General features: G+C 43.7%; 9 protein-coding genes across 9 annotated transcripts; 4 read left to right on the forward strand and 5 right to left on the reverse strand.

Annotated features, from left to right (window-relative positions):
* Positions 1-18: 18 nt before the first annotated feature.
* On the forward strand, positions 19-3,375 carry O0I10_006845 (uncharacterized protein; the record flags this gene model as incomplete). The annotated part of the gene is made up of 16 exons (XM_058486870.1): positions 19-54; positions 144-251; positions 331-425; positions 490-594; positions 654-759; positions 837-996; positions 1,095-1,281; positions 1,340-1,414; positions 1,529-1,659; positions 1,723-1,796; positions 1,868-1,995; positions 2,048-2,368; positions 2,457-2,839; positions 2,904-2,970; positions 3,056-3,148; positions 3,240-3,375. 16 exons carry the CDS (start codon positions 19-21, stop codon positions 3,373-3,375), a joined length of 2,205 nt encoding a protein of 734 aa, XP_058342456.1.
* A 385-nt stretch (positions 3,376-3,760) lies between these two features.
* On the forward strand, positions 3,761-4,931 carry O0I10_006846 (chlorophyll synthesis pathway protein BchC; the record flags this gene model as incomplete). Its single annotated transcript, XM_058486871.1, has 2 exons — positions 3,761-4,062; positions 4,148-4,931. 2 exons carry the CDS (start codon positions 3,761-3,763, stop codon positions 4,929-4,931), a joined length of 1,086 nt encoding a protein of 361 aa, XP_058342457.1.
* A 448-nt stretch (positions 4,932-5,379) lies between these two features.
* O0I10_006847 (uncharacterized protein) lies at positions 5,380-6,883 on the reverse strand (the record flags this gene model as incomplete). The annotated part of the gene is made up of 7 exons (XM_058486872.1): positions 5,380-5,487; positions 5,602-5,674; positions 5,736-5,830; positions 5,926-6,053; positions 6,116-6,452; positions 6,538-6,650; positions 6,727-6,883. The coding sequence occupies 7 exons, from the start codon at positions 6,881-6,883 to the stop codon at positions 5,380-5,382; spliced, it is 1,011 nt and encodes a 336-aa protein (XP_058342458.1).
* Positions 6,884-9,504: 2,621 nt separating this feature from the next.
* O0I10_006848 (uncharacterized protein) lies at positions 9,505-10,606 on the forward strand (the record flags this gene model as incomplete). The annotated part of the gene is made up of 5 exons (XM_058486873.1): positions 9,505-9,768; positions 9,836-9,960; positions 10,043-10,089; positions 10,148-10,319; positions 10,396-10,606. 5 exons carry the CDS (start codon positions 9,505-9,507, stop codon positions 10,604-10,606), a joined length of 819 nt encoding a protein of 272 aa, XP_058342459.1.
* A 206-nt stretch (positions 10,607-10,812) lies between these two features.
* On the reverse strand, positions 10,813-16,439 carry O0I10_006849 (uncharacterized protein; the record flags this gene model as incomplete). The annotated part of the gene is made up of 23 exons (XM_058486874.1): positions 10,813-10,921; positions 11,000-11,109; positions 11,171-11,239; positions 11,297-11,419; positions 11,470-11,829; positions 11,886-11,918; positions 11,977-12,383; positions 12,450-12,529; positions 12,592-12,705; positions 12,758-14,106; positions 14,169-14,234; positions 14,301-14,491; positions 14,551-14,614; positions 14,673-14,827; positions 14,883-15,018; positions 15,076-15,133; positions 15,206-15,265; positions 15,326-15,426; positions 15,491-15,754; positions 15,855-15,947; positions 16,044-16,170; positions 16,272-16,291; positions 16,395-16,439. 23 exons carry the CDS (start codon positions 16,437-16,439, stop codon positions 10,813-10,815), a joined length of 4,134 nt encoding a protein of 1,377 aa, XP_058342460.1.
* Positions 16,440-16,841: 402 nt separating this feature from the next.
* On the reverse strand, positions 16,842-18,295 carry O0I10_006850 (uncharacterized protein; the record flags this gene model as incomplete). The annotated part of the gene is made up of 3 exons (XM_058486875.1): positions 16,842-17,018; positions 17,135-17,988; positions 18,052-18,295. 3 exons carry the CDS (start codon positions 18,293-18,295, stop codon positions 16,842-16,844), a joined length of 1,275 nt encoding a protein of 424 aa, XP_058342461.1.
* A 490-nt stretch (positions 18,296-18,785) lies between these two features.
* On the forward strand, positions 18,786-20,603 carry O0I10_006851 (uncharacterized protein; the record flags this gene model as incomplete). The annotated part of the gene is made up of 2 exons (XM_058486876.1): positions 18,786-19,140; positions 19,198-20,603. 2 exons carry the CDS (start codon positions 18,786-18,788, stop codon positions 20,601-20,603), a joined length of 1,761 nt encoding a protein of 586 aa, XP_058342462.1.
* A 170-nt stretch (positions 20,604-20,773) lies between these two features.
* O0I10_006852 (uncharacterized protein) lies at positions 20,774-22,282 on the reverse strand (the record flags this gene model as incomplete). Its single annotated transcript, XM_058486877.1, has 1 exon — positions 20,774-22,282. The coding sequence occupies one exon, from the start codon at positions 22,280-22,282 to the stop codon at positions 20,774-20,776; it is 1,509 nt and encodes a 502-aa protein (XP_058342463.1).
* A 569-nt stretch (positions 22,283-22,851) lies between these two features.
* On the reverse strand, positions 22,852-26,229 carry O0I10_006853 (uncharacterized protein; the record flags this gene model as incomplete). Its single annotated transcript, XM_058486878.1, has 14 exons — positions 22,852-23,739; positions 23,807-23,926; positions 23,984-24,049; positions 24,108-24,191; positions 24,255-24,391; positions 24,451-24,679; positions 24,737-24,945; positions 25,005-25,193; positions 25,250-25,359; positions 25,418-25,437; positions 25,496-25,600; positions 25,667-25,852; positions 25,923-26,018; positions 26,083-26,229. The coding sequence occupies 14 exons, from the start codon at positions 26,227-26,229 to the stop codon at positions 22,852-22,854; spliced, it is 2,586 nt and encodes an 861-aa protein (XP_058342464.1).
* Positions 26,230-26,264: the final 35 nt, after the last annotated feature.

A 26,264-nucleotide genomic window follows, 5' to 3' on the forward strand; every position in this document is an offset into this window, starting at 1 on the left:
TTTCTTTTACAACACTCAATGGCTCGATTCAGCAGAAAAAGAAGACGCCAAGCGGTGAGCTTATTACAGGACATTGTGTCTTGGGTTCGTCCATAATCTTGCAACTTACTGGTGCTACGATCTTTATTTTCTCTCAATGGCAGCGATCAGCTACTACTGAGCAACCTGACGGCTCTACGCAATCAGCCATTCGACCTGGCGACAACCGAGTTACTATCAAGGAGAATGAAAAGTTCAAAAACTACTACAAGGTAGGATACGAGATTCATCATGTGACATGTTGGATTATCGTGGATATGGGTCATTGATGCGAGTGGTGGATTGATACAGAGCCAAGGCATCTTGTCCGATGAAGAGTTTGACCAATTTTACTCGTCCTTGCAAATGCGACTCCCGAGTACCTTTCGTATCACCGGCACGAGAAGGTGTGATGCATATGATACAATGATGGCGTGCTCAGCTCTCTGACATCCTTTTTTCGTCATACAGCCATGCTCGTCAAATCCAGCAATTGATTGAACAAGTCTATGTCCCTGCCATGAAAGATGTCACTATCGATGGTGTCCAAATGGAACCCCCCAAACCGCTCCCATGGTAATTGGATGACTTGGCTTGTAAGGAAAGAGGTATTCAATGATGACATTGTTGGGCAGGTATCCGGAAGGTCTCGGCTGGCAAGTGCACGCTCCACGTCTTGTAATCAAACGTTCTCCCGAATTTTCAAAGTTCCACAAGTTCATCGTCACCGAGACTGAAGTGGTAAGTAGCAGCAGGAGCAGCTCTCTATTTTCACAACATTCATGCATCATGACTTCTCACCCTGTTGTATTTTCAAGGGCAACATCAGCCGTCAAGAAGCTGTCAGCATGATTCCACCTTTGTTAATGGACATTCAACCTCATCAATGGGTCTTGGATATGTGTGCTGCACCAGGTTCCAAAACAGCACAAATTATCGAAGCTGTGCATGCCAATGACAAGTTGAACGAGATGCCAGGTATGAGAAGTTTGATTGGTCAACAGGATTGGGTGGTCCGTGATGTGTATATGGGCTAAATATGTGTGTATCCTATTTTTACCATTGATTTTGCTCAGCCGGTCTCGTCATTGCCAATGATGCGGATTACAAGCGTAGCCATCTTCTTGTGCATCAATCAAAACGTTTACAATCCCCCTGTTTTCTTGCCACCAACCACGACGGTGCTTATTTCCCAAACATACGGCTTACCAAAGGCGGATCACCAATTAGATTTGACCGTGTCTTGTGCGATGTCCCTTGCAGGTAAGTGTGTGCTGGCCACGTTTATGTCGATCCCACCCATCTTATATACCTATTATAGTGGCGATGGCACCATGAGAAAAAACGATAGGATATGGGCTGAATGGGGACAAGGTGCTGCTTTGGCTCTTCACAAGTAAGTAACATCATCACACGGACCTTCAAAAATGCTCCGGTGGATATACAGGAGGGTGGGATTGCAGAGAGAAACATCAAGTCTCGGTGATTTTCTAAAAAAGAATTATTCCAGTGTCCAAGTGCAAATTTTTTTGCGGGGTGCCCAGTTGACAAAGGTTGGAGGCCGCATTGTCTATTCAACATGCTCTTTCAATCCAGTGGAAAATGAAGCAGTGGTAGCTGAAGTATTACGCCGTGCAAATGGTAAGCCATGGTATATACGTATGTACATGTACATAAACAGAAAGCTCATCATCTCGTTACAAGGCGCATTGATATTGAAAGATGTCTCGGACCAGTTGCCGGAACTCAAACGTAAACCAGGTCTCACGTCATGGAAGGTGAATAATCTTTTTCAGGGGGGAGATGACTCGTTTGTGCCTAAGCAATATCTAATTCATGCTATGTATAGGTGATGACCAAAGATGGACAATATTTGGATTCGGTGGATGATATTCAAGATGAAGCTCAACGTAAACGATTCCCAACATCGCTATTTCCACCCGTGAATGATGGAGATTCGTTGCATTTGGAAAGATGGTAAGCTTGTCAAATGATGCATCGCCCCATCATTGACTGAGGTATGATATAGTCTTCGTATCTACCCCCATTTGCAGGATACCGGAGGATTTTTCGTTGCGGTGTTTGACAAGGTGAAGCCTATGTCCAGTGCGGAGGAGCGGATGCATAACATGTCAACCCCGGCACCACAATCTCATGTTGAAGAGGGTGCTGAACAACAAAAAGAGGACGGCGATTTGGATGACGATACAACTGCTGTGGTACCAAGCAAGCGATCTGCGAATGATGATTCCGAGGACCCAAGCACTCAATCAGCATCTACCATCAAAAAGAGCAACGATGTCCCATTCGATCTAATGCAACCAGATAATGCAGAGATTGTAGATATCAGGTAAACAACATTTAAGTTTGGGCTCTAAGGACGCATGCATTTGCATATGCCATATCCACTGACTACTACTTTTTTATATAATGTGTAGCAACTTTTATGGTCTAGGCCCTGATTTCCCAAGGGATCAATTCTTGATACGTTCTGAAGGCAAAGATAAGACCAAGACCATCTACTTCATATCATCTGCTGTGCGTCAGCTGTTGGGCTCCCCTGAAGTGGTTCGTCGTCTCAACATTGTTATGACGGGCGTGCGTATGTTTGTACGACGCATGGATGGCCAAATGGATGAGAATGCTGGCAAGACACCCTATCGCTTAACATGGGAAGGCTTGACATTGGTGGATGATATTGTCAATGATCGTCGCAGAGTGCGCTTACAATCGCTTGGCGAGCTAAGAACATTGCTTACAGAAGCATATCCCAAGATTGAACAATTCGAGCCCCCGACAATTGCAAGATTGGAAGCAATGGGTATGAGAGCATATTTACATTACATGTGGGAGACTAGATTGGCACTAAACTATATATCGTTTAGAGCTTGGGGGTTGTATCTTTGATTATGATACCAAAGCTACGATCGACGCTAATGTGGACCATGACCGGTAAGAGTGATTCTTATTTGTTTGGTGGATAACCTTGTGTTCCTAACTTTGATTTTATTTTATCTTTATCTTCATATTTCAATAGGCCGCAAGTGACAGCAGCAGTGGTTCCTATGTCTCTTCCAGTATGGCGGGGTAGAGTGTCGCTGAGTCTACTATTGAATAAGCAGGATAAACGGTAAGGAGAGGAGGTTTTTTCTTTCGTCATGTATGGGGTAGAGTATTATCATTATGCATGATGTGCTGACAGTGTGAAATGCAATTTATAGAGCATTGTGTCAAAGGATCTTTGGTGTGATTCCCGAAGGCACGCCTGAACATCTCAAGGAAAAATCAGCAGCCAATAATCAACAGCTCAGGGCTACAAGCACATCCGCGGATGCCTTGTTGGTAGCGGACGAATGAGGAGCCAACAGTCTGGGGGATGAAAGGGGGATGAATGCGGGGGGAGAGAATGTCGATGTCATTTGATCTGGTAACCGGGCGTTTCAAAGCACTCTCATTGGTGGTCGATCCCTGAAAAAATTCTCCATTTGGTATCAAAGTTTTCGATTATTCCGTGAAAGTGTCACCAATCGCATCGTGTCTCTAATTCGGTCAAGGGCGGCTTTGAGTGAACCTTTTTCCAACGCAGCAGCATACCTGTCGTCCTCCGTTCTAAAACGTGGTCTCAACTCCGGCCCTGTTTTACAGTAGTGAAATGCCTCAAACTAATAAATACTCGACACTTTCAGCAATTTCCCCCCGCACAAAAATATCCTTTTCTCCCCATTACCATACAAACATCATCATGAGCAACAACTTTCAGATCCCTGATGAAAACACAAAGAACTATGGCGTCCTCTTGAACAAGACCGATGACCTTCAAATCATTGAAATCCCTGTCCCAAAGCCTGCTCAAGGTGAAGTACAACTCCAAGTCAAGGCCTGTGGCATCTGTGGATCAGACATCCACTTGTGGAAGTATGGTGAAATTGGTATCTTCCCCGTTACCAAGCCTCAACTCCTTGGACATGAAGCTGCGGGTGTTGTCACAGCTGTTGGTGAAGGCGTTACCAATCTCAAAGTGGGTGATCGTGTTGCTATTGAAGCGTAAGTATTGGAAGAGGCATGTTGAATAAGAGGGAAAAGGTGATAGTGTAATGATGATCTAACATATCATTGGTGTTGTTTTTAGTGGTATTCCTTGCAGCAACTGCTCTCAATGCATGGCTGGTCGTTATCATCTTTGCCCAGATGTTGTATTCAAGTCCACTCCTCCCTATGATGGCCTTCTCTCCAAGTATTGCACACATCCTGCTCGTTGGGTACACAAGATGCCAGACAATGTCTCATATGAACAAGGTGCTCTTTTGGAACCATTGTCAGTTGCCATTTCCGCTTTAGAGCGTTGTGGTGTTACCTTTGGTCGCTCATTGTTGATCACTGGTGCTGGTCCTATCGGCTTGTTGACTCTTGCTGTTGCCAAGGCAACTGGTGTGAGCCCCATCATCATCACCGATGTTCAGCCTTCTCGTTTGGAATATGCCAAGCAAATGGGTGCCGATTATACCTATCAAGTGGATCCCAAGAAGCCCGACACTGAAGTTGCTCGTGAGATTCGTGCATTGACCAAGAACAATGAAGGTGCAGAATACACTCTCGAGTGCACTGGTATCGAATCCTCATTCCGTGCCGCCATCATGGCTACTCGTGATGCTGGTGTTTGCTGCTTGGTTGGTGTCGGCAAGAATGACCAATCTCTCCCTGTCAACAACTTTGCTATGCGTGAAGTCGACATCAAGGGCTTGTTCAGATACCACCACACATATCCTCGTGCTATTTCCCTGATGGCTAGCGGCAAGTTGGATGTCGACCATTTGATCACCCACAAATTCGATTTGATGGATGCCATTAATGCTTTCAAGACCGCTGCTGATTATTCTACCGGTGCCATTAAGGTCCAGATCACCACCAATTAGATCCATTAATGCCCCCAACATTTTTCATGCATCATGCATACAACGCGCACGTACCATTTTCATCATTTCTAGATAATCCTGTTAGCTTTCCTCAATCATGCAACAAACACACACCCACACACAAACACAAACTACCAACTTTTTGGTTCCTGCATCATCCCTCATCCTCTTCTACCATCTCGCACACAACATCATAGCATGTATACACACAAACACTTTGCCAATGATTGACTTGTAAAATATAAACTTATATTCTTCTTTCTTACTATACACACGCTGACCTATGGCACACTTGTTCAATGTGCATTAACACTAATGGCTTTTAACGATGATCCATCAATGCTTCTGATACATTCCTTATGCAATGCATGCTTTGTTTGTGTGCTTTTTGGCTCATTATTCTAATCATCGAGCGCTGTCTTTAATGGATGAGAGACACTTAAGCTTTCTAAACCTCATCATCACTCTTTGCTTTTTCTAAGAAACTCCATTCCGCGGGAAGGAACGCCCATTTTTCGACAGCCACCCCTGGCTTTGTGTAAGGTTGTGGATTGGCCTGTTATATGTGGAACCAATCATTATCATTTTTACCATTCTTTGCATATCAACAACGTTTTTGTCCCACCCACGGAAACCCCCCCCCTCTGATTCCCAATGTTCAATTTCTTACCTTTGGCACAGATTTTACTTGTGGACTGGAAGGCCCTACTTGGTATGGTGATCCCACAGTAGTCGTTGTGAACCTATGCATGTGGTGAGACATCCAAAATATGCACCTCCTGGAGATGTACAACATCCTATTACCTTTGGATGCCTTTGGTATCTTCTTCAGCAATAGTGCCATTGATCAGCCTTTTCCAGTATTCATGCATTTCATACACTTTTTTCGTTGCTTCTTCCTATTAAGGTGAAGCATGAGTGTTGATTCACTTTTGTTTGTTTCGACGCCACGTGTCTCAGTTTCAACACAATAAGGGCGGCGTGTGATTGTTACCTTGCCAATACATTTTCCATCAAAGCCAAGAGTGTTGGGTTTACCAGTGCTAGGAATCTTGTACACCGTAAACCAGTTTTTAACCAAGTCCACAAAGCCCGGGTAGTGCGACTCGATGTCCTCTAAATCTGGTTGACATGAAAAGAGATGAGCAACGCGTACATTTGCATGCGATATGGATCATACGAACCATTCATGGATGAAGCCAATGGATCTCGAACATCAATGGTAAATATTTTCCAATCAGTTTGGTCCTCGTCAACAAGAATCAATCCACCAAGGACCTTGACTTGCTTGATTTGCCCAGCAAACCCAACTTCACAACCAAGCTCGAGTACGTCAATAGGGTCATTGTCACCATACGTGCCCGTTGACTTGGTTAAAACATAAGAATCTTCCCATGTTTTTGGGATCATGCCATAGTTGGCAGGATATCCATTTATGGGGAAAAGATTGGGCACGTACCGCAAGGAGCCATCTTTGTTCTTATCATGTTTAATAGGATTCATGACCACCTCCTTGGTTGTCTATTTTTAGGGATGATGCGTTAGAATAAAAGCGAGAAATATGTAATGGGAGAGCACTATTTTCCGCACAAAAGCACGTGCATACCTCTAATTTGGCATTGTCCCAGCGAGGAATTTCGACGACCATGTTGAATACGTTTTCGGATGGCTGTAATGGTACGTCGTGGAAAAAGGACATGGGTGTGCCTTCATTGTTTTCTACAAAAAGTGTGTGTAACAGGTGCATCGTCAATGCAGTGTCCGAGCGTTCGTGTGTAACTATTTGCTTACATACCTAAATAGAGAGCATAATCGGATGTGTGCTTGGCACCCACTGGTCGTAATTTGTAGTGGCAATCGATATCTGCACAATGGGGTTGTTCTTGGGTAAAGGCGATCTTGGACGACGATAGCAGCATTATAGTAGCAAGTAATAACGAAGGTAGCGCCATTGTAGGTAGTTGCATATGCTTTGTGAGGGATGTGTGAGGAATTATGGAAGGGTAAATGTATAGAGAATGCCGTGTATGATATGCCAAAGTGAATTACAGAAAGATGGAGGTCAACCACCAGCGCAATCACTTGTCTCTTTTATGTGTGCAACACACCGCACGTTATGTTCCGCAACAGATTACTATATACCCCCTTTCGTCCTTCTGTCCCTAGATGCATGCTATGTATTCGTTCTCCTTGCAAAGTAAGTGGTCAACTAAAAGAGTACATCAGCCATCAATTATGTTATGGGTTGAGTTTACGATGATTTGCTGATGGAATGCGTCGTTGAAAGAATATCCGGAACGCCTACTAAAAGGGAGATCATATTGCAATTGACATTGATGGATCACCATTACGTACATAGAACGTTAGGCGTTGATCTACAGATATCAGCTTGGTATCCTCGTGCTATGTATCTTTCGTATGTACCCCCTTCACCAAAAAGGTATACCTGTCAACAGCCAAAGAATTATGGTTTCCTATGACCCCAAACATGCAAAGGATGATGCATCACATATAGTATGCTCCATGCAGGATGCGTAGCAGCCCGACCTTGAAGTTCAAGCCTCTTCTCCTTTCCTTCATATGAGTCGTTTGTCTATGGCCCCTTTTTAGCTTGAATTGGATGGTAGGGAGAAAGGGGAAATGGAAGTGATTGTATCTACTGTGATAGGGGCTGCAGCAGTGACCTGATTACATATGCCTCATTTCTATAATGCAATCCACAAAATTACGTACGTTAAAAAAAGTGCTGGTGTAGTGGGCGATAGGCAATGAAAGCCATGGGATGCTATATGATGCAATGATTTGCCGTCTCGTTTGGAACAGCAATGCTGCTCTTATTAGCTCGGCCATTAAGACCCCAATTTCGAGAGCCCTTCCCAATACAAGTCTACATTGCCATGGCAATGGTATCCAAGGTAATCTTAGGTTTCCATGACATCCTAATGCTAGGTGTCGATCCATTATTAGTTGAGTTAATACCACAGCTCATCACACAAAAAAGAAATCGGGATTTTTTCGAAGGCTTCAATACACAGCAACGGGGAATAGTGCTTTGATGCCTTGGTTGGCATGTAACAGAAAACACTTGCACTTGCTACTACATGCATGGTGAACTCTATTATGCAAGGGAGCTTCGCCTAAATTCCACGTAAACGCCGTAAGTTCTACAATTTTATGGTAATCCCGGACCCCAGCGTGACAACCTATGCACGTAAAGAAGCTGATGGCGACAGGGGATAAGGATGAATTCGGGATAGCGAGGGGAGGTTTGTTGTCCGAACGATACGTGGATCATGTAGGCTTATAGAAATTGTCATTGGAGCCAAAAAGTTGGATCTACTGGAAGCTTAAAGATATCCCTTTCATACGTTTTGTGCCATTCGCCATCATTGAGTGGCCAGCGAAAGAGTTTGCGAGCATGCAAACAACGATCAATTCGTCCTATTGCTTTTTCAGCAACATGAAGATGGTGGATGTTCGCAGATTAAGGTTGAGGCATATTGCTTGTCAACAATAATGCAAAGCGTCAACAGCAAATTAGGAGGTCACATGTCATCATCCCAACCAAGTAGGGGTAGCTTTGCATCATCCATCAGCATCACCATAATGAATGATGGACCATGTATCACTAACATTGGCTTCGTTGATATTAAATGTGTGCTTTTGAAAGATCTTCAAACCATGAAGGGCTCAATAAAAGCATGATCGGTCACTTTTGAATACATGGTCATGATCACTTTTCCAAAGTTGCAATGGGTACCTATGAAGCATGAATCACCAGCGGAGAACGGGGAACACGGGACACGTTGCCGAGAGGCGGTCTAACAAATTTCCTTTGCCGTAATTTGAGTGAGACTGCTTACCTTTAATGCCACAGCAATGACCATTTCCCTAAGCTTGTGAGTAATAAGGGTAACGTCAATTGCTGTTGTAATCCAACATTGGCTACTATGGCCTCAATGATTTTCCCGCGTATGTAGCGAAAATTTCACATGCTTGAAGAATGGGTAATGTTTTTGCACACGCTGACTCCATGTTGCAGTCTGAGTCTAATTGCTGAGAGCATCATTTTGGTCACAGCGAGCAGCGATTGTTATTAATCCATGCGGGCAATGACAGCAATGGAAAGCGTAAAAGATGAGACAGAAGGACGTGACGGTCTAGCTTTTCTTTGCTGATCCAATGCCTTGAAACATGATCGGATGAGCACTATTTTGGCTCCATTATAAGCATGTCTATGTATCTATAGCCTCTGCAAGCAAGCATTGATATGATATGTAATACCTTTGTCCAATCTCCCACCTGTCCCAAATTGCTGGAGCCGTAAATTAGGGCAATGGCAGTTATGGTCATCGTGTGTATGGCTTGCTTTCTTGGCATCCACGGATACGGTGATTGACCTACCGCCGAAGCACAATAGTTACACGATCATTAAAAACTTTGTCCCTCCGGGCAAAAAAACACAATACAGGCTGTATATGCGTATCATACTCTGTTGCACACCTCTTTTTTTTCTTTTCTTCTCTTTTTCTTCCTCTACCACTAAAGCTGCCTTTCCATCGACAGCATCAACATGCAGTACAAGGACGAGCGTCTTTCTCCTTCTCGTTTTGCCATTATTCGATGGTTTGGTTTCGATCAATTTCAACCTGAACGTGCCGTTACTTCATATTGGGTATCGCCAACGACGTTGCTATTGATACGCATACCCATTACTTTGTACTCAACGATCGTCATATGGGCTAATATCGGCTACACTACCACCCAAGGCGAGATGACTAATTTCTTTGGCTACTTTACAAACCTCACGTACATCGGTCTCCATGCATACCTCGTTGTATGTATAAAACAACTCGACTCCGCATTTGAGACAAACATGCATCACTCACATCTCACATACATAGACTGCTTTGTATCATAGCGTTGACTACTTATTGACCCCGGAGCGATACCCTCGCACATTCTTCATCCAGCCTACTGTTCTCAACTACCTCTACGTGTATTTGTATCACACCATCCTCGTGTTCAAGTAGGTAGCATGTGCAACCACCAATGCTGGCAGCAACAATGATGACCCACGGGGACATGTGACTTACCTTCGACGTTTTTAGCATCATTACGCCTGTTGTTTATTGGAGTATGCTCAACAATGGACAAGGTAGAACAAAGAAAAATGGGTCATTGTTATATTGTGCTGATCGTTTTTCGGTACATAGCCGGTATTAATCCCATGGATGCATGGCTCAATGTCTCTGTGCATGGTGTATCGTTTTTCCTCATGATGTTCGAAATGATCTTTAGCCGAATGCAAATGTACATGAACATTGTCCTACTCATTGTGATCAATGTCATCCTGTACATGTTTTTGAGTTGGGTTGTGCACGCTACGTAAGTATACATATGGACCATTTGCTTCAACGATTCGGCCGCTTACGTCAATGTATCGTTTTTTTATTCTACACAGGGCCGGCTGGTGGGTCTATCCTTTCCTTGACTGGGACAATGGACCAGTAGCCGCGGGATACTATATTGGTGTTGGTGCCGCATTTGTGGTTGTCTTTTTCTTGCAGATGCTCTTCCACTGGATCCGTGTAACGATTGCACGTTGTACAGGTTGCGCACCACGCAAGCGTGAAATGGTCGAGCTTGAGCAGCATACCAAGGAAGAAGTATAGATTACCTTCTATGTACTTTAAACTATTGTAACTCCTCCTCTTTTGTGTAATTTTACTTAACGATTATACCAATGTACCTAATACAATTGATTACAACATCATCCAAGGGTGTCCCAATAACAACATGATGCATCCTTCGTCCTCAATGAAATCTTCATTTATCGATACATGATATGATACATAATATAATACAGTCATCTTTTTGTTTAGCAAAGCTTGCTATCTGCCAAAGAAAAAAGCAGCGATCCTTTGTGTTTCAGCATGTGTTGTGGGGTAGTAAAGTCGATCATGACGCCATTGTCTACAACAAGCACCCTATCGAACGTGCATGATGCATTAATTATACATGCAAACAAACATGCAAATCAATCTTGTCGCATTGCATTTACGTACCTATTGGATTCCATGACGGTGTCGAGCTTCTGTGTGACCATCAACACTGTGCATTTGTCAAAACGTTCACGAATAACTTGTTGAATGCGATCAGCGGTTTCGGTGTCAACCTTAAAAACCAATCTCAGTCATCTTTTTCACTTGCTTCATGCCGCTTTTTTGAGTGCTTACTTTGGTAGTAGGGTCTTCAAGTACAACAATACGGGGACGACGTAGTAGTGCTCGTGCCAAGCCAAACAGCTATACCATGTACATTCATCAGTGATAATGCCTTGTATAAAAGGAAGTAGCACTTACGTATTTCTCACCAGGTGTGAAATGCTGCTTTTCAATGGGTGCATCCCATCCGCCTTGTGTTTCTAGTCGTACAGAAGCCAATGCATCCCATAGTGTAAGATTGCCACAACGTCCCAGTGGATCCTAAGACGATGTATAAGTAATGGTTCACCCCACATAGGTACCCATCTTACCAAGTTTTCACGTATTGTACCCGAGAAAAATGCATTCTCATCCTCTGAACCCACCCACGCAATCCGTGATCGTAAATGATAGACGTCCAAATGGGTAATGTCAACGCCGTCGACATGGATAGAGCCGCTCAATGGTGGTGTTACTTCCAATTGAAAAAGACTTTGGGCAAAAGTGTGCTTGTCAGCACCGATAATACTGATCGTTTCACCCGATTGAATGCTCAAAGAGACGTTGTGTAGCAAATTTGTGGTGTAATGCCTAAACTCGATATTGCCAGCGGTGGGCCATGCTGGATGAACAGGGATAGGTGCCATTCTTGTTGAGTCATCATATTCTTCTTCTGTCGGCAATTCAGTGTACTGAATAAAAATGTCATTAGCCGTGTTCTTAAATCCGCCATCATCATCAAAAGTACCTCTTGTATTCGCTCAAGGGATTCATTGTGAAGCTAATTACATGGATCATGAGCTTTGTGATGAAAATAAACACGACATTCACAACATTACCTCGATCTCGCAATACGAACGCAATGCCCAGGTGAGCAGTTGTGGGATGCCAAGAGCATAAAACAGGCTCATACCCACCAAACCTACATCCACTGAAGGTAGGTAGACCACAGCAATCACAGCAAGCATTGCAGCTGCAAACATGACCATAGAACCCAGGATTTCGATACGCACGGCCAGCCATCTGTTACATGCCACAGACGCAAAATGCACTCGCTGAACATCGTTTAGCCGCTCCACATAGTCCCCATGGAACCATTGTTGCTTGTGATACGCTCGAATCGTACTCGCACCTAACGTACTCTCGGCAAGATGGATGTATAGCGCTGATTTGGATTCATGATCAAGGCGTTTCAGCTGACGATCACATACAAGGTATAGACGTTGCAAGTAAATGTAAAGAAAACCTAGGATGTAATAAGGATAGATGAGTGGATATAGCGGCGATGATGTTGATGATGCTTGGCACTTACCAAGAGGAATCACAATGAGTAAAAAGAATGGTGTAGAGCATGCAATGACTACTGTTGTTGTTGCAAGCAGGGCCATGATCCTAAACATCCGTGTGCTTAATGAGCAAGGTTCAATTCGCAAGACTTGGCAAGGATAACATACCTCATGTTGTAAAAAATCATCTTTGGTAATAAGCGATCAGCTATCTCTTGGTCTTGATTGAATCGAGCAAGAATCATCTCAGTGGTCGTGCTTTGGAAGAAAGTCATGGGCGACCTATTTATAATATCAGCAGATGCGTGATGGTATCATCCAGTCATCAACTTACCTTAATACTTTGTACAGCATACGTGTGTGAAGATTCGCTGCAGACTTTCCAACGCAATAAACCCAAAGTAACAAAGCCTTGACCCATTCAAGAAGCATGCAAGCAGAGCCGAGAATTGCATATACACCCAAGTAGTAGAATGCATCATTGCTGTATTTATCCCATGCTTGGAGCCATATGGTGCTGCTGACTTGGGCTAATCGGGCCAACACTTGGAGTACAATCACGGCAATAACGCCTGGCAATGAACAAGCCTTGATGTAGGTGCTTATTGAAGAGGATGACTGATTCCTCTTTGCATCATCGTCATCATCATCCGCATGTTTTCCAATAGGTGGTGGTGTTGTCATGATGTATTGTTGATGGATCTCCCGGTAGTTGCTTTCTTTTGTAGTACGACGATCATCCGCAGATGCCATGATATGGTACAATGTTGCATGGTGTTTGCTCATCAGCTCGCCAAAGCTTCCATCCATGACAATCTCGCCTGTCGTTGAAACCATCAATACACGATTAAGCTGATATAAATGCGAGAAGGATCGAGTGGCAATAACACGCGTCTTGTTGCGCAAGATGCCGAGTACAATGCGTTGAAATAGTTCTCTTTCAAGGCACGAGGGATCATCAAAGACGTAGATATCAGCACGACAATAAAGCGCACGTGCAAGTGAAATCTTCATGGCATGTTGACTTGGGACGGCATCGGGTGAGAGTTCACATAGGTTGAGGACACTGCGATAAAAATCAGGCTCCCATCGATGACCAAACACGATATTGTCGCATAATGAGGCATCCTGCATGACCCATGGTGTATGAGGGATATAAGCAATAGAGCCACGTACAGTCATATGGCCATCTGAAATGTTGCCAAGGATCGCATTGAGGATAGCTGGAGAATGACCAACCACACCCACAATCTCGCCTTTGCGGATTTGTAGGTTGATGCTGTTGTTGATATCTGGGACCTTGACTTGATCCATTTCAATCATGGGTGTATCGGATGTCCAATCGCTCATTCGTCGATGATTTTCATGAATGACATGCTGATGCAGGTCGATTTCATGAGCCGTCAGGAATTGATGGATGCGTTTCATGGATGTTGATGCACGTCGAACAGCTGATATCGCATTGGGGAAGTTCATGCATGGAGATTGTAAAAGGCGAAAGAGCGATAAGCATACAAACACCTTGTCACTGGTGAGAGGGGTTGGCGTTGACGATGCGTAGATGATGAAAACGAGCAATGACACGAGAAAGACAATGGCATTGGATATCGAGCTTCCAGTAGCAGCAGCTACACCAGTTTTCTTGAGAATCCCAACTTCCAGCTGATTGCGTATGGCAGTTATCTAATGTGAATAGTTCTCAGCAAATCCTGAATTAAAAGAGAAGAAGATCCAAGTATAGATACCTTGTGTGCTAATGCTGATTCCCAGGCATGTAGCTTGATAGCTTTGATACCATCCAATACGCTGCCCTATATTATGGTGGAATCCATGTTACCAATTGCTTGATACTTCTGCTGGGAAATCATGAGACATACCAAAAGCTTCATTCGTTTCTGTTTGTGAGTGTTTTGCTTGAGACGCCATTTTCGCATTAAAGAGCCGAGCATCATGTTGATCGGAACAACGAATATAACGACGACCATGCCTATCCAAGTATGATGGTGGATCCCGAGAATATACTGTGCAGCTGCAAAGACGCTCACGACCTGCAATGGTGTGCTCCAAACTTTTCGTATGTGATAGGTATTAGCACGTTTGCCAAGGCTCCAATCAGCACATTCTTACCCATATGAACATAGCTGCATGCTTCCTTGACCCTCTGTGCATCTTTAAGCACCAGGTTGGCAACCTATGATGACATCAGAACTTGGAGCCACTCATGATCCGTCACGTTGTTGTGTGTATACCTCATTCGTCTCATTGTGCTGGCTTTTTGGTACCAATACTTTGTGGTAGATGGACGTTGAAAGTGATTGAAAAATGGACATGCCCATCATCGAAGATAGGTGAAAGTATTGTTGTTGCACTAGTGACTGGGCAATGGATGCAATAAACATGCTTCCTAATATGGTTCAGGTTAATCGTTGTCATGGAAACAATGGCCATAATCGGCATACCTGCAAGGAAACCACCATGATAAAAGGGCTCTGGGAACGATTGGATGATTATAGTATGCGTAGTGACCCATTGTAAGAGCTTCCATAGTAATAAAGGTAATGCTAGCTGGATGACGCCATGGATCAATTGCAGTACCTGAAATATAGGATTAGTAACAAAGGAGTGACGCCACTTTGAAAGAGACCACGTTACCCCAGAGAGAACAAAGAGACCGGGCGTGATTGAAACGAATAACCTTGTTAAGCTTGACCTACTTTGATGCATGATCAGCTGACTCATTCCATGTAGTAGTAGTAGTAGTTACATCATCGTTCATACTTACTGATCTGAAACCACGCATGATGGTGAATCATCCCTTTTGTCGCAAGGATCTTTCCAAAGCCTAACATCTTTTATGAGAACCCAAAGGTTGCATCTATAAAAAGTTGAATCGAACACTTACCATAAATCATCCATGGACAAGTTTGAGAGTTGCATTAAAGGTGATACCCAGCTGAACAAGAGTCTTTCAAAGATATTGGCGGTTGAACAAGGGCATTGGTCCTGTCAAACACAAAAGGTCATGATCACGTTGTGTAGCCATCCACCTGGTTGCACGAAAGGTTACCTTTTCGAGCTCGAGAATGATACATGTGTGAGTGGGTCGATTGCATGATTCCAGAATGAGCATGATCAATGATAGAACATTCGTCGCTTCGAATAGCATGTATGTGTTGTGTGGTTGAACTTGTTGAAGCGTGTCATTGCTCACGTGTCGTAAACACCATTGTACTGCATTGACCATCAAAATCGAAAGCCAATAAAACAAGAGGACGCCCGAGCCGACAGGGTTACGGGTATACTCGACATGGTGCAATGCAATGGCAATGAGCTATTGAATGGGCGTGTGCATGGGGGGTCAATGAGTTGAATGGGTGGGCGAGTGGAGCAGGTGTGTGTGTGTGCGTGTGTGAAAGAGAAGTAAGATTTACCAGAGAGAGAGTGTTTGATATCCGCAAAAGCAACAAATCCAAGGACAATACAAGTTGAGCCAATGATGTAAACAACAACAGGATCAATGTGGTCTATAATACATGTGTTGTTTTGTGCAACACAACGTGATGTGTAAGTGTACCTGATGGGTTGATTGGCGGTCATGGGCAACTCTCTTTTTTACTTACCAGTTTGACGAAATAGAGCCGGTTCCGAATCAGTTCCGGAGCAAGTGGATGACGCCTTTTCAACAAAATCCATAATCGTATCGGTCCAACTGCGATAAGGAATACGCTAGGCACCAAGGACACAAGTCTAAAACATTACATGGATTACCGTAAGCATGGTGAAGATCCTTTATGCATTTTATGCATAACACTTGTTTCTTTCTTTCTCTCCCCCAAATATGGTATTACAAGTTTCTCAAGCATGTTTCCTGTTATCAGAAATTAAGGGGTGGAGGTGGAATCCCCAATGCGTTGGTATGTTAGTGGGTGGGTCACCATTAAATAAAGTGGGGGGGGATCAAAGAGCCTTACTCGGTCGGTGCAGGATCGGTCAAAAAGCCATGGGCTGGTATTCATATCACGCGCTGTCGTTTACGTTATCGATAAAGGGTCGTGAGATGAAAGAAAGGGGAAAAGGGGGGAAAAAGAAAGAAAGCAAGAAAGAAAGAAAGAGAGAGAGGGAAAAAGAATGAAAAGAGAGAGAGAATCAACATAAACATAGAATGGGCGGGCTGTTTGAGATCCATGTTTGCAGCCCGCGTTCCTTGTGCATGTGTGTGTGTGCGTGATGTATGTGTATTGACAGCGCTTTCTCACACACGCGAACACTGCCAAAAGCGTTCATCCGATAAAATGGCTGAAACATGGTGTAATACGGACGCTTTAGCGTGCATGTTTTACTTTCTACTTTTGTTATTACTATAACTATCATGTATTATTCAAGCACGGCTTGATAGTATTATCATTATCATCATCTTGCTACGTTGTTGTATCCATCTTGTCCAATGTCTTGGAGAACCCGCTTATCTTTGAGCATTCTTTTTTGAGATTATCAGCCTTGCTAGTGTCCCATTCACCATTGGCCTTCATCTTTCGAGCATATCGCACACATATTTCTTCTCTATAAAAGGTGTATAGTTTACGGTTGTACTGCCGCTAAGAAAATTGTTAATATCATCGTCGTCGGGTACGTAGAAGAGGATGGCAAAAGTAGGCCCGTGTGTTGTTTGCATGTGACACAAACATACGCACACAATGATGATAATGCTCACCTCTTTTGATCGTGTCTCTTCAGGATAGTGATGTGTTTGATGGATGAGGAAGTCTTGTGGAAGCACCCAATACTCGATGCCAGAGAGGTAAATCTCATAGAGACAAGCAGCCTTGTTTGCACCATAGCCTACAAATCGCTCGGGACACCATGGCGTTTCTTTGTGCTTCCTGACAATTACATAGGGTTCGTAGGAATAATTGTAATCGGTCACCTTGTAAGGTTGTGTGGCATCGTACCAGTGGGAGTAATTTGTGGATCCATGCCCACGTGTCCATGTACGATGAAACATGTCAATCTTGTCGTCATGCTTGCTGCTGATAAGCTCTTTTTTGGTGGTAGGAAATTGATGCCAATCCTCCCCATCCTCTTGATTCACAAATTCAAATGCAGGTACCACAATAGCAGCATTGCCTTCACGTAAGCGTTGCTTGAGATCAGGATACTTTTCAAGCGAAGTGCGTGGATCGGTGCATAAATGAAAGTCCACGTCAAGCATCATGATGTATTCGGTACGTGCAAACATTCTTGCAACGTTTCGCCACATGTTGAATTGACGATCTTGCTTATCGACAATCAAATGAATGTCAACGAATTGTTGCATGTCAGTGTTGTTTTTCACTATTTGGTCGAGATCATCCATAACGTTTTGCATGTGGGTGTCATTGGTGACGTGGATGGCTGCCGAGATGGGACCACGATAATGAGATGCCAATCGACTCAAGACAGCAAAGCGATTTTGTGTAACAAGGGTGCTGATGGTAATGTCCTCAGCTGGAAATGTGTGCTTGGCTCTATAGTAGTATGGTTGCACCTCATTTGACATTGCGGTTGAGAAGGCTTTTGACACAAGTACTATTGTGCGATATGGATGAGTTGCGGTGTATGAGAGATATTGCAGCAGCGGCCAAATCTTACCATCATCGCTGTCATATTGCTGACGATGAGCGAGGTTATCATCTACCATGATTGGAAATTGTTCCAACGTCGTCGTGTAATCATCCTCGGTTGATCGGGGAGCTATTCGCCCAGATTTGTGTTGAGATCCAGTATGCGTGTTTGGAGCATTTTGATTTAATTGGATCACATGGAAGGTGGCATAAAACAAAGAAGTTGCGATATATATAAAGAGTAGGTACTTGATTGATTTTGAAGGTGCCATCATGAAACGCTGTGAAAGAAATTGAAAAGAGAAAGGGAAAGCGGCATGAACAGGATATGAACTCAGTCAATCTTTGACAAGAAGGAAAAAGGAGTATTGATGAGGGAGTATGTATAAACAACTACTACTACTACGTATGCTGACAACAATAGATACAGTAATGCAGGTCTTGGTATGTTGATGTATTACTTTCTCTGTCGATTTACAATAGGGGGTACATCTATACATCATTGGGAGAAGAGAGGAAAAAGAAAACCCTTGGGAAGGAAGGCATGTGGTCAAGAAAGGGGAATGATTGACAAGGAGCATTTATTCTCTTTTCTGAGATATGCAATGTGATTATACAAGTCCATGTGTATCGATTGGGTATTGGGTACTGTAATGATCAATGCAAGAGTAGCAAATGTTGATTCGCCACAATGAAACGTAACACAGCTCCACCACCTGCACTTGCTGGTTATGCAGCTGCCGATTCTCTTTCACCAGCCCAATGAACGTCCCAATGTCAATTGCCGCAACCAACCATGATTTACACGACATCTGGTCTCGCTTGACCTTCGATATTACCTGGAAGATCCTTTCGCAGCTGGATCAGTACGACATTATTGAACTCATGGCCGTGTGTCGCGCTTGGTGTGAGCTTGTTCCGCAGTACAGCACTCGTCTCTTTCGTAGCGTCACAATATCAGGTCGAGAACAACGTCTTCGTTTGCAAAAGCTCAAAGCCAAATGCCTCGGTCCCCATGTCAAGTCTGTCATTGTCGTATTTCACAAGGGAGACACGGCGTTTCGGGAGGACATTGAAGAACTTGAGCGGTTGACGTGTGGATCGTATACGACAGCAGGCAAGTAGTTACAAGGATGGTGGTTGATTGATCTATAAAGCTAACCATGTATTGTAGTTTTATGCTATTGCAGCTCATACCAATTGGATGGATTTCTTGATACACTACGATTACTCGGCAACCACCTGACACGCTTGATCATCAGCCATCACATGGCGCGCAACCTCAACTTTTACGATGTGATGGCAGCATGTCCAAAGCTCACCTACTTTGAGTTTGAGCAACCAGGCACCTTACTATCAGAATGCACGTTTGGAGAACAAGGAACCACGTATCCATTGTTGACCGATTTGTTGCTATTTGGATCATTGAACCCAAGTTTTCGATTGGAGCCAATATTAGCAAGATGTCCCAACCTTCGATTCTTAGCGTTTACAGAAAGCATGTGGCGTCCAGCTCTATTGGGAGAGGAATTACCAACATTATTACGGCATTGTCCAAAGTTGAATTCTGTATCATTGGTGGATGATTCTGCTATCGAGACTGTCAAGGATGGATTGGATCGTATCATCAAAAGCAATCGACGTCATGGTGATGAAGAGCAACAACATGGGCTGGATGAATTGACTATGGATCTTAGTGGTGCCACATTCGTTGCCGTGGATACATCCATCACCATAGCCGAGCATTTGTCCACCTTGAAATCACTCAAACTCCAATATTGTCTATTCAAGGGCAATTCATTACCAGAGAACACCATCACCAGCTGCATGACAACACTCGAATTTCGAAACGTGCTATGTAGCGATGCAAGTTTCATTTCTTTGATCAACCGATGCCCAATGCTGGAACACGTGCTCATTGAGCAACACGCTATGTTGTTTACACCATCATTAGCAAGAGCCGTTGGGAGCCTGCTCCACCTACAGCGCTTGTATTTGATACCCACGTCCACCGATCGAATGGATATACCCCGTACAGTCGTCGATGCCTTGGATATTCTATTTCGTACCATGAAAGACAACCATGTCGACCTTCACACCCTACACATTCGTGGCAGAGATGCGCCTATTGATGATGTTGTATTGGAAAGCATTGCATCTTATCTCTCCTCCTGCTGCACAACCAGCATCCAACACCTTGCCATTTCAAGCCCTTACTGCTCATCCCAAGGATTGGACTCGTTTACTGCCAAAATCAGACATCTTGATCATCTCCTATCCTTACAACTACAACACTTTGAATCAATGATCTCCAAAGTTACGCTATCTTTTATTGCCGAGCTACCAATGCTTGAGAGATTGGTTCTGATATCATGTTGGAATGTCAGTGGCGAAGGTCTTTGTGTATTTGTTCAACGCTCACGCAAACTCAAGAGCATTCGAGTGCAACAATGTTCATTTATTGATGTGATGCCATGGATTGAAGAAGCTGAGAAACGTCTAGGATCATCCTCTGTGTACGCTGATGAAGATATCGCCTTGTCACAACCCCCTAATGGATTCCGTGATTGGTTGTTTTAAGTGTATTATAGCTCAAATAAACCCATTCTTGTTCATATAATCGCTATATCTTTATTCAAAGAGATCATAGAATGAAAAAGGAACGGGGCTATATATATATATATATATATGTATATATATGTGTGCAAAGGGAATGTGACTAATAATGGATAAAAGAAGGTAGTAGTAGATCAACGCCGTCCAAATGCAGGTCCAGATTCGATCATCTCATCGACGTGGTCGAGGAATGCTTGAATGCCTTTAAAGTAATCAGGGCCAAGAACATCCGAATCTTGTTGTTGTTGTGATGTGGATGGCGTAGTATCGTGAGATCCAGTGAATGTTGACGTTGATGGTGTTGGTGGTTCCATTTCTTCAATCGTAAAACAAGTACTTGTAGGATCAATTCCAATTTCTGCCAACCAACGACATGCAATGCTTTTTCGATCTTCAGCTGGCCAATACTGCGACGATGGGAAAATGACACGCAATTCACGATCATCGGATACGACCAATTCAAAGGTACCACATTTTTGAAGCGTGTTGAGCAATACGACCACTTGTCCCAAGAACATCTGATATAGCTCGGATACCGAATGCAATGATCCAATAAAGGCAGCATCAAGTAATTGACTTTCATCCTCATCACTGAAATGCTGTTCCCAAAAAGAGGCACCATCCAACTTGATTGACAGATAAACAACGGCTGAATCGGGAGGTGCTTTGAGTTGACTTGTTTGCCAATGATGGCGTATGGAGGATGGCACTACTTTCTTTTCGGAGCCAGGCATATAGCGACATGACAAATCATCGTGATGAATATAATCGTAACGATAACGACGTGCAGCATTGGTGTTACGACGACGTTTGCGATCCTTACGAGTAGTGGAACGACGGCCTGAAGATTGTTGAGTTTGTTGTTGTTGCTTCAAATCATCATGTTGTTGCTTGCGGTTGTTGTTGTTGTTGCACAAAGGAACAGTGTTTGCACCAGAAGATTTGCCATTGCCATCTTCATCTTGATGAAGAGAAGGAGAAGGAGAAGGACGTGCATGTGAATCGTTGACGTTGGGCACCCACATCTTGGATCCAGCAGGCGAAAAGAAACGTGAGACATGTGAGATGCCATTGGTATTGGCGGTGGATTGCTGGAACATAGTAACACAGGGTGAACGGGCGGTGGAGAATTGTCGGGCCGCAAAGGGTGTTCTAGCATAGCCCACCATAGGAGCTCGAGGGAAGAATCCACCACCACCTGCACCAGCAAAGCCTGCGAAACCACCTTCAACGGCGGCTGCTGATGATGTCGATGTGGATGATGCACCTGATGAAACTATCGTGCGAAATTGCTGCATGTGTGATTGGCTAATGTTCTTGGCAAATGATAATTGATATCCAGTGGGCCGTACTATCGTGGGTGAAGAAAACACCTTGACAATAGGAAACTGCTTTTGAAGAACTCGTAAAAGACGTTGCTGTTCACGCTCTGCAACATGATACAATGTAGGGACAGTCTTGGAGTGGTAATGGGCTTTGGAAATAAGCTGTGTGTTGGGTGATGCATGGTAGAATCGTTTTCTTGCAATCTGAAATGAGGAATGGGGCGGCGGTTGCTGCTGCACCAACTCGGTTACCTTGCCTTCCAGGTATTTTCCCAGTTGATGCAGCGGCGAAAATAGCTTGGCTGGTCTTAGTAACATGCTGGTTTAGCAGAAGTACATGGCTGCCACGATACGATAAATAAATAGAGAAACCAAGAAAAAGAAATGATGACTATCCTTGGTGTGAATTACGCAGCATCACATTATCCACAATGCCCTTTCCTCATTGGCTCATTCAGCATACAACTGTAAAACCTACTCCAATCCACATGTTCTTCTCAGGTCCATCCATCCATCCATTCCCCCCCACACCCCCACGAGGTTACAAATTACCTTTCGAGCTATATTGTTTAACCCATTTCCCACATCCGTATTGATTAAATTAATCACCATGACAACATATAGTCTATATCTGCATTAAGCATACTACAATTGTACTACTACACCACCATCACTCCTTTTCACTTGTCAATGTGGTATGTGGATTGAGAAGAATCCCTTTTTTTACTCAAATGAATGGTATGTATGCAAAAGTTTCTTTGTCTACATTCATGGCTCATTGTTTTCCCCCCATAGTAAAAGTATGATAATGCTGGTATTTTTGTCTCATTATATCTTCATGCATGCCTTCTTAGAATTACAAAGAGTAAAAAAGGTTGATTGTTCTTCTATCCTAGGGGATCAAATGCCATCAGATTATTAGACTTGCGTCCTGATTGGGGTTGCAATGATTGGCCTGACGACTGGTTGCTCATGGATAATGGTTGTAATGTGGTCATGCTTGAAGGACGTGATGTGTTTGGTGTTAAAGTAGTAGGCGTAAGTGAGGGTGATGATGATGGCATTGTTGCTCCCATTCCACGGAAAGCATTATAGTTAGGGCCAGATGATGTTGGAGCCATGGTATTCGTAGTAGTAGTAGCAGTACTTGGCATGAGTGAGGATGTTGAGGAAGGAGGGGGTAAAGCGGGTGTGTTTTGGAAACTTGGCGGTGCAGCAAGGGAAGGAATCTTGTTATTGGACATTGACCAATCCAAAGAAGAGGTGGTGGAGCTTGTCATATGAGATGGTCGAAATGTGGAATTCATGGGCGAGGCATTGGCCATAACAGTGGCTGTGGTTGTTGTAGGTTGAGGAAGACGCATTGGACTGGATGAAGGAGATAAGGTCGGCATCAAAGTGCTTTGCGTGCTTGTATTATGCCATCCACCACCATGGGAAGACCCAAATGATGAACGATTGCTAGGTGGTTGTGCACTCGTAGCTGCAAGAGGTGGTGTCATCCTTGCCGGTGATGGAGGATTGCTGCTACCAATCTCACTCGAGAATAAATCAGGTGTCAATGTCTTGGATTGAGATCCTTGTCCTTGCACGAGAGCTTCAAATGATACATCATCACCACCACCTACAACACCATTGCCGTTTGCAGATGATGTCGCTGCCGTACTAGTACTCTTGGTCTGATCCTCCAATGATTTGACTTCTCGTAAATGCCGTGTGTGCGCTTCCTCAACACGATTCGTCAATTCTCGTATCGTCTTCATAAACTTTTGAAACTATGGAAATGATGCAATATTAGGTCAACCTTGCCACAATCACATTCATCATATCAACAACCAATACCTGAGCAAGATTCAACAATGGTCCAAAGCTCATACGCCATAATTGCGGTAGAATCTCGGTGGCAATAATCTCCTTGTCCAAGAATTTGCCCAACTCATCATATACAGCCAATGTAGCCAGCTAATACATACAATAAGATATCCACGTATATACCACTTTGACTTCCCTTCCACGTACCATGACAGCTGGCTCCTTTGTCTTGATATTCTTCAACAATGGGACCATCTTCTCTTGCATCGTATACTAAAATGACAAAGCATTAGAGATGGAAATGCAACACGTGTATAGTATCTCAACCTACCTTGTCAATAACCTTGATCATGGAGTGGAAGCAGATCAAACAGCTGACTTTGACTGAAAGAATAGTGGTTTGTGCAAAGAGCATCTACTCGAACAAGCATGTGAGCAAGTGTGCCTAATTCCAATACCCCACGCTAAGGCTATTTACCTGTACTTTGGGGAAAAGGGAGTTCTTGACGGTGGTATAATCCAATGACTCTGCCAACTTTGGAACAATACGTAGTGCCTTTTCTTGTACTACAGCTGTCGGCGCTTCGATTGCTGCATAAACCAGAGGCATGATATCTGATAAAAGAAAAACAACATTGTAAGCTTAAATTTCATCCCACCATCGTGTCACCTACCATCACGGAATGTTTCTCTTGGTGTCTTTTGCTGCAGGATATCAAGCTTCTCGAGCAACACGATCATGTTTTGGGGTGGATCACGCACACTGAATACGGGTTTCAAAGACGGTAGCACCAAATCACAGAATTCACGTTGATTGAGCTGCTCCACAATGAGAAACACATTTGGGATGGTGTAGGGTAGCAATGGGTGGTTCTTGAGTTCCTCCAAGAGTGATGGTAAAATCTACATGCATATACCTTAATACGAATACAGTCATCCCCATAGTCAAGTGACCATTACCTTTCGCCTCAATACACGCTCCGGGAATTGACTCAACACCCTCGGCAAACCTTTCATGAATTGCGATTTCTCTTCACGCGTCTTTTCAGGGAAGCTCTCCAAAAATTTCATGGTCGATACGAGAATGTTGTCAAAATACTTTGAATTCTGAAACTCGGCAGGTGTAAGACGTTGTGATGGGTATCTTGCCAAAAGACGGCGAATAACCTCTGTCGAGAAACGCATCCTTAGCAAAACTCAAAAGAGATGTAATCATGGTGGCTATTACCTTGTAAATGTACTGGCATCTTGTTAAAACTGGTTGTGCTCAAGGACTGGATCTTGCGTTCATACGTTCTTAGATTGTTGAATGTTTGCAGTAAGGCCACACCCTTGTTGTGAATAGCGTATGCCAAGCATCCCAGTGAAAAAATGTCATTGGATTCTGAAACTTCGCCATCAAGAACATATTCAGGGGCTACAACATGTTGTCAATTGACTCGCTCATCCATGATCCATGATCCACGCACTCACCAGCATAATCCAAATTGATCTGACAAGGCTCTGGTAGATAATCGTTGTATTCGTACATTGATCCTCGGCTGGCATCATCCGGGTTGTTCAAAAATACGCCAAATCCAAGCCTTATGATCGCTGCGTTACCCAACCCATCCAATAAATACAGGTTCCTCCATCACTTACCCTCCAATCTTCCAATCTCCCTATATAAAAGAAGCTATTAACGCTCCTTGGTGTGCATCCATAAGGTCATTTACTTACCTTGGCATTCACAAAGATAGCATCCGGAGTAAGATTGTGATGTACCACCTTGGCATCATTCATGAATTGCATTCCTTTTCCCACTTGCAACAATCCTTTTTGAATCTATGTTGATACGCATGCATGGATAAGATGTATATCCCATCAACCCATTCATCTTTTACTATATACCTCAAGCTCATCGATTTCATATGTGGTATCAGATCTCGAAGATGAGTAGCTGTTTTCCATCTTGAGCAAGTGTGATAGCGTGCCAAGCAATGGTTCGGTGACAAAAGCAATCGATGATCGTGATTCAGATACAGGCTCGACTACTTCGAGGATGGAAGGATGTCGTAAACGTGCCAAGTTGCTCGCCTTGAATGCATAAAAGGTATCAGAGACATGTTACAAGAGGTCTCGCGTTTGCCAAGCCTTGCCGCCTTACCTCTCGTTTGAGCAGTTCATAGACCTTTTCAGTGTCGCTCTTTGATGCACCTCGTTCACGTCGAAATCCAGTATCCAAGGATCGCTTTTCGAAGATCTGGGGTAGGTGCATGAGCATGGTTGAATCCAGCAACGGGGTCGACAGCAGGTTGCATACTCACAAATATCGCCACGTGCTTGCCGGTAGTTTTACGGAGACCAAGATAGATCTTCCATAGACCAGCAGATGAGATTTGCGCTTTAATGTCGTATCGAGAAGTGATGCTATTGGTGATGGAGTTGATAAATGAGTATATGGCGGCACTCATGTTGATAAGGTGGAAGGTGTAAAGTGCTGGTGGCA

This window comes from Lichtheimia ornata (genome assembly GCF_029851405.1).
Source record: "Lichtheimia ornata isolate CBS 291.66 chromosome Unknown scaffold00031, whole genome shotgun sequence".
Lineage (NCBI taxonomy): Eukaryota > Fungi > Mucoromycota > Mucoromycetes > Mucorales > Lichtheimiaceae > Lichtheimia > Lichtheimia ornata.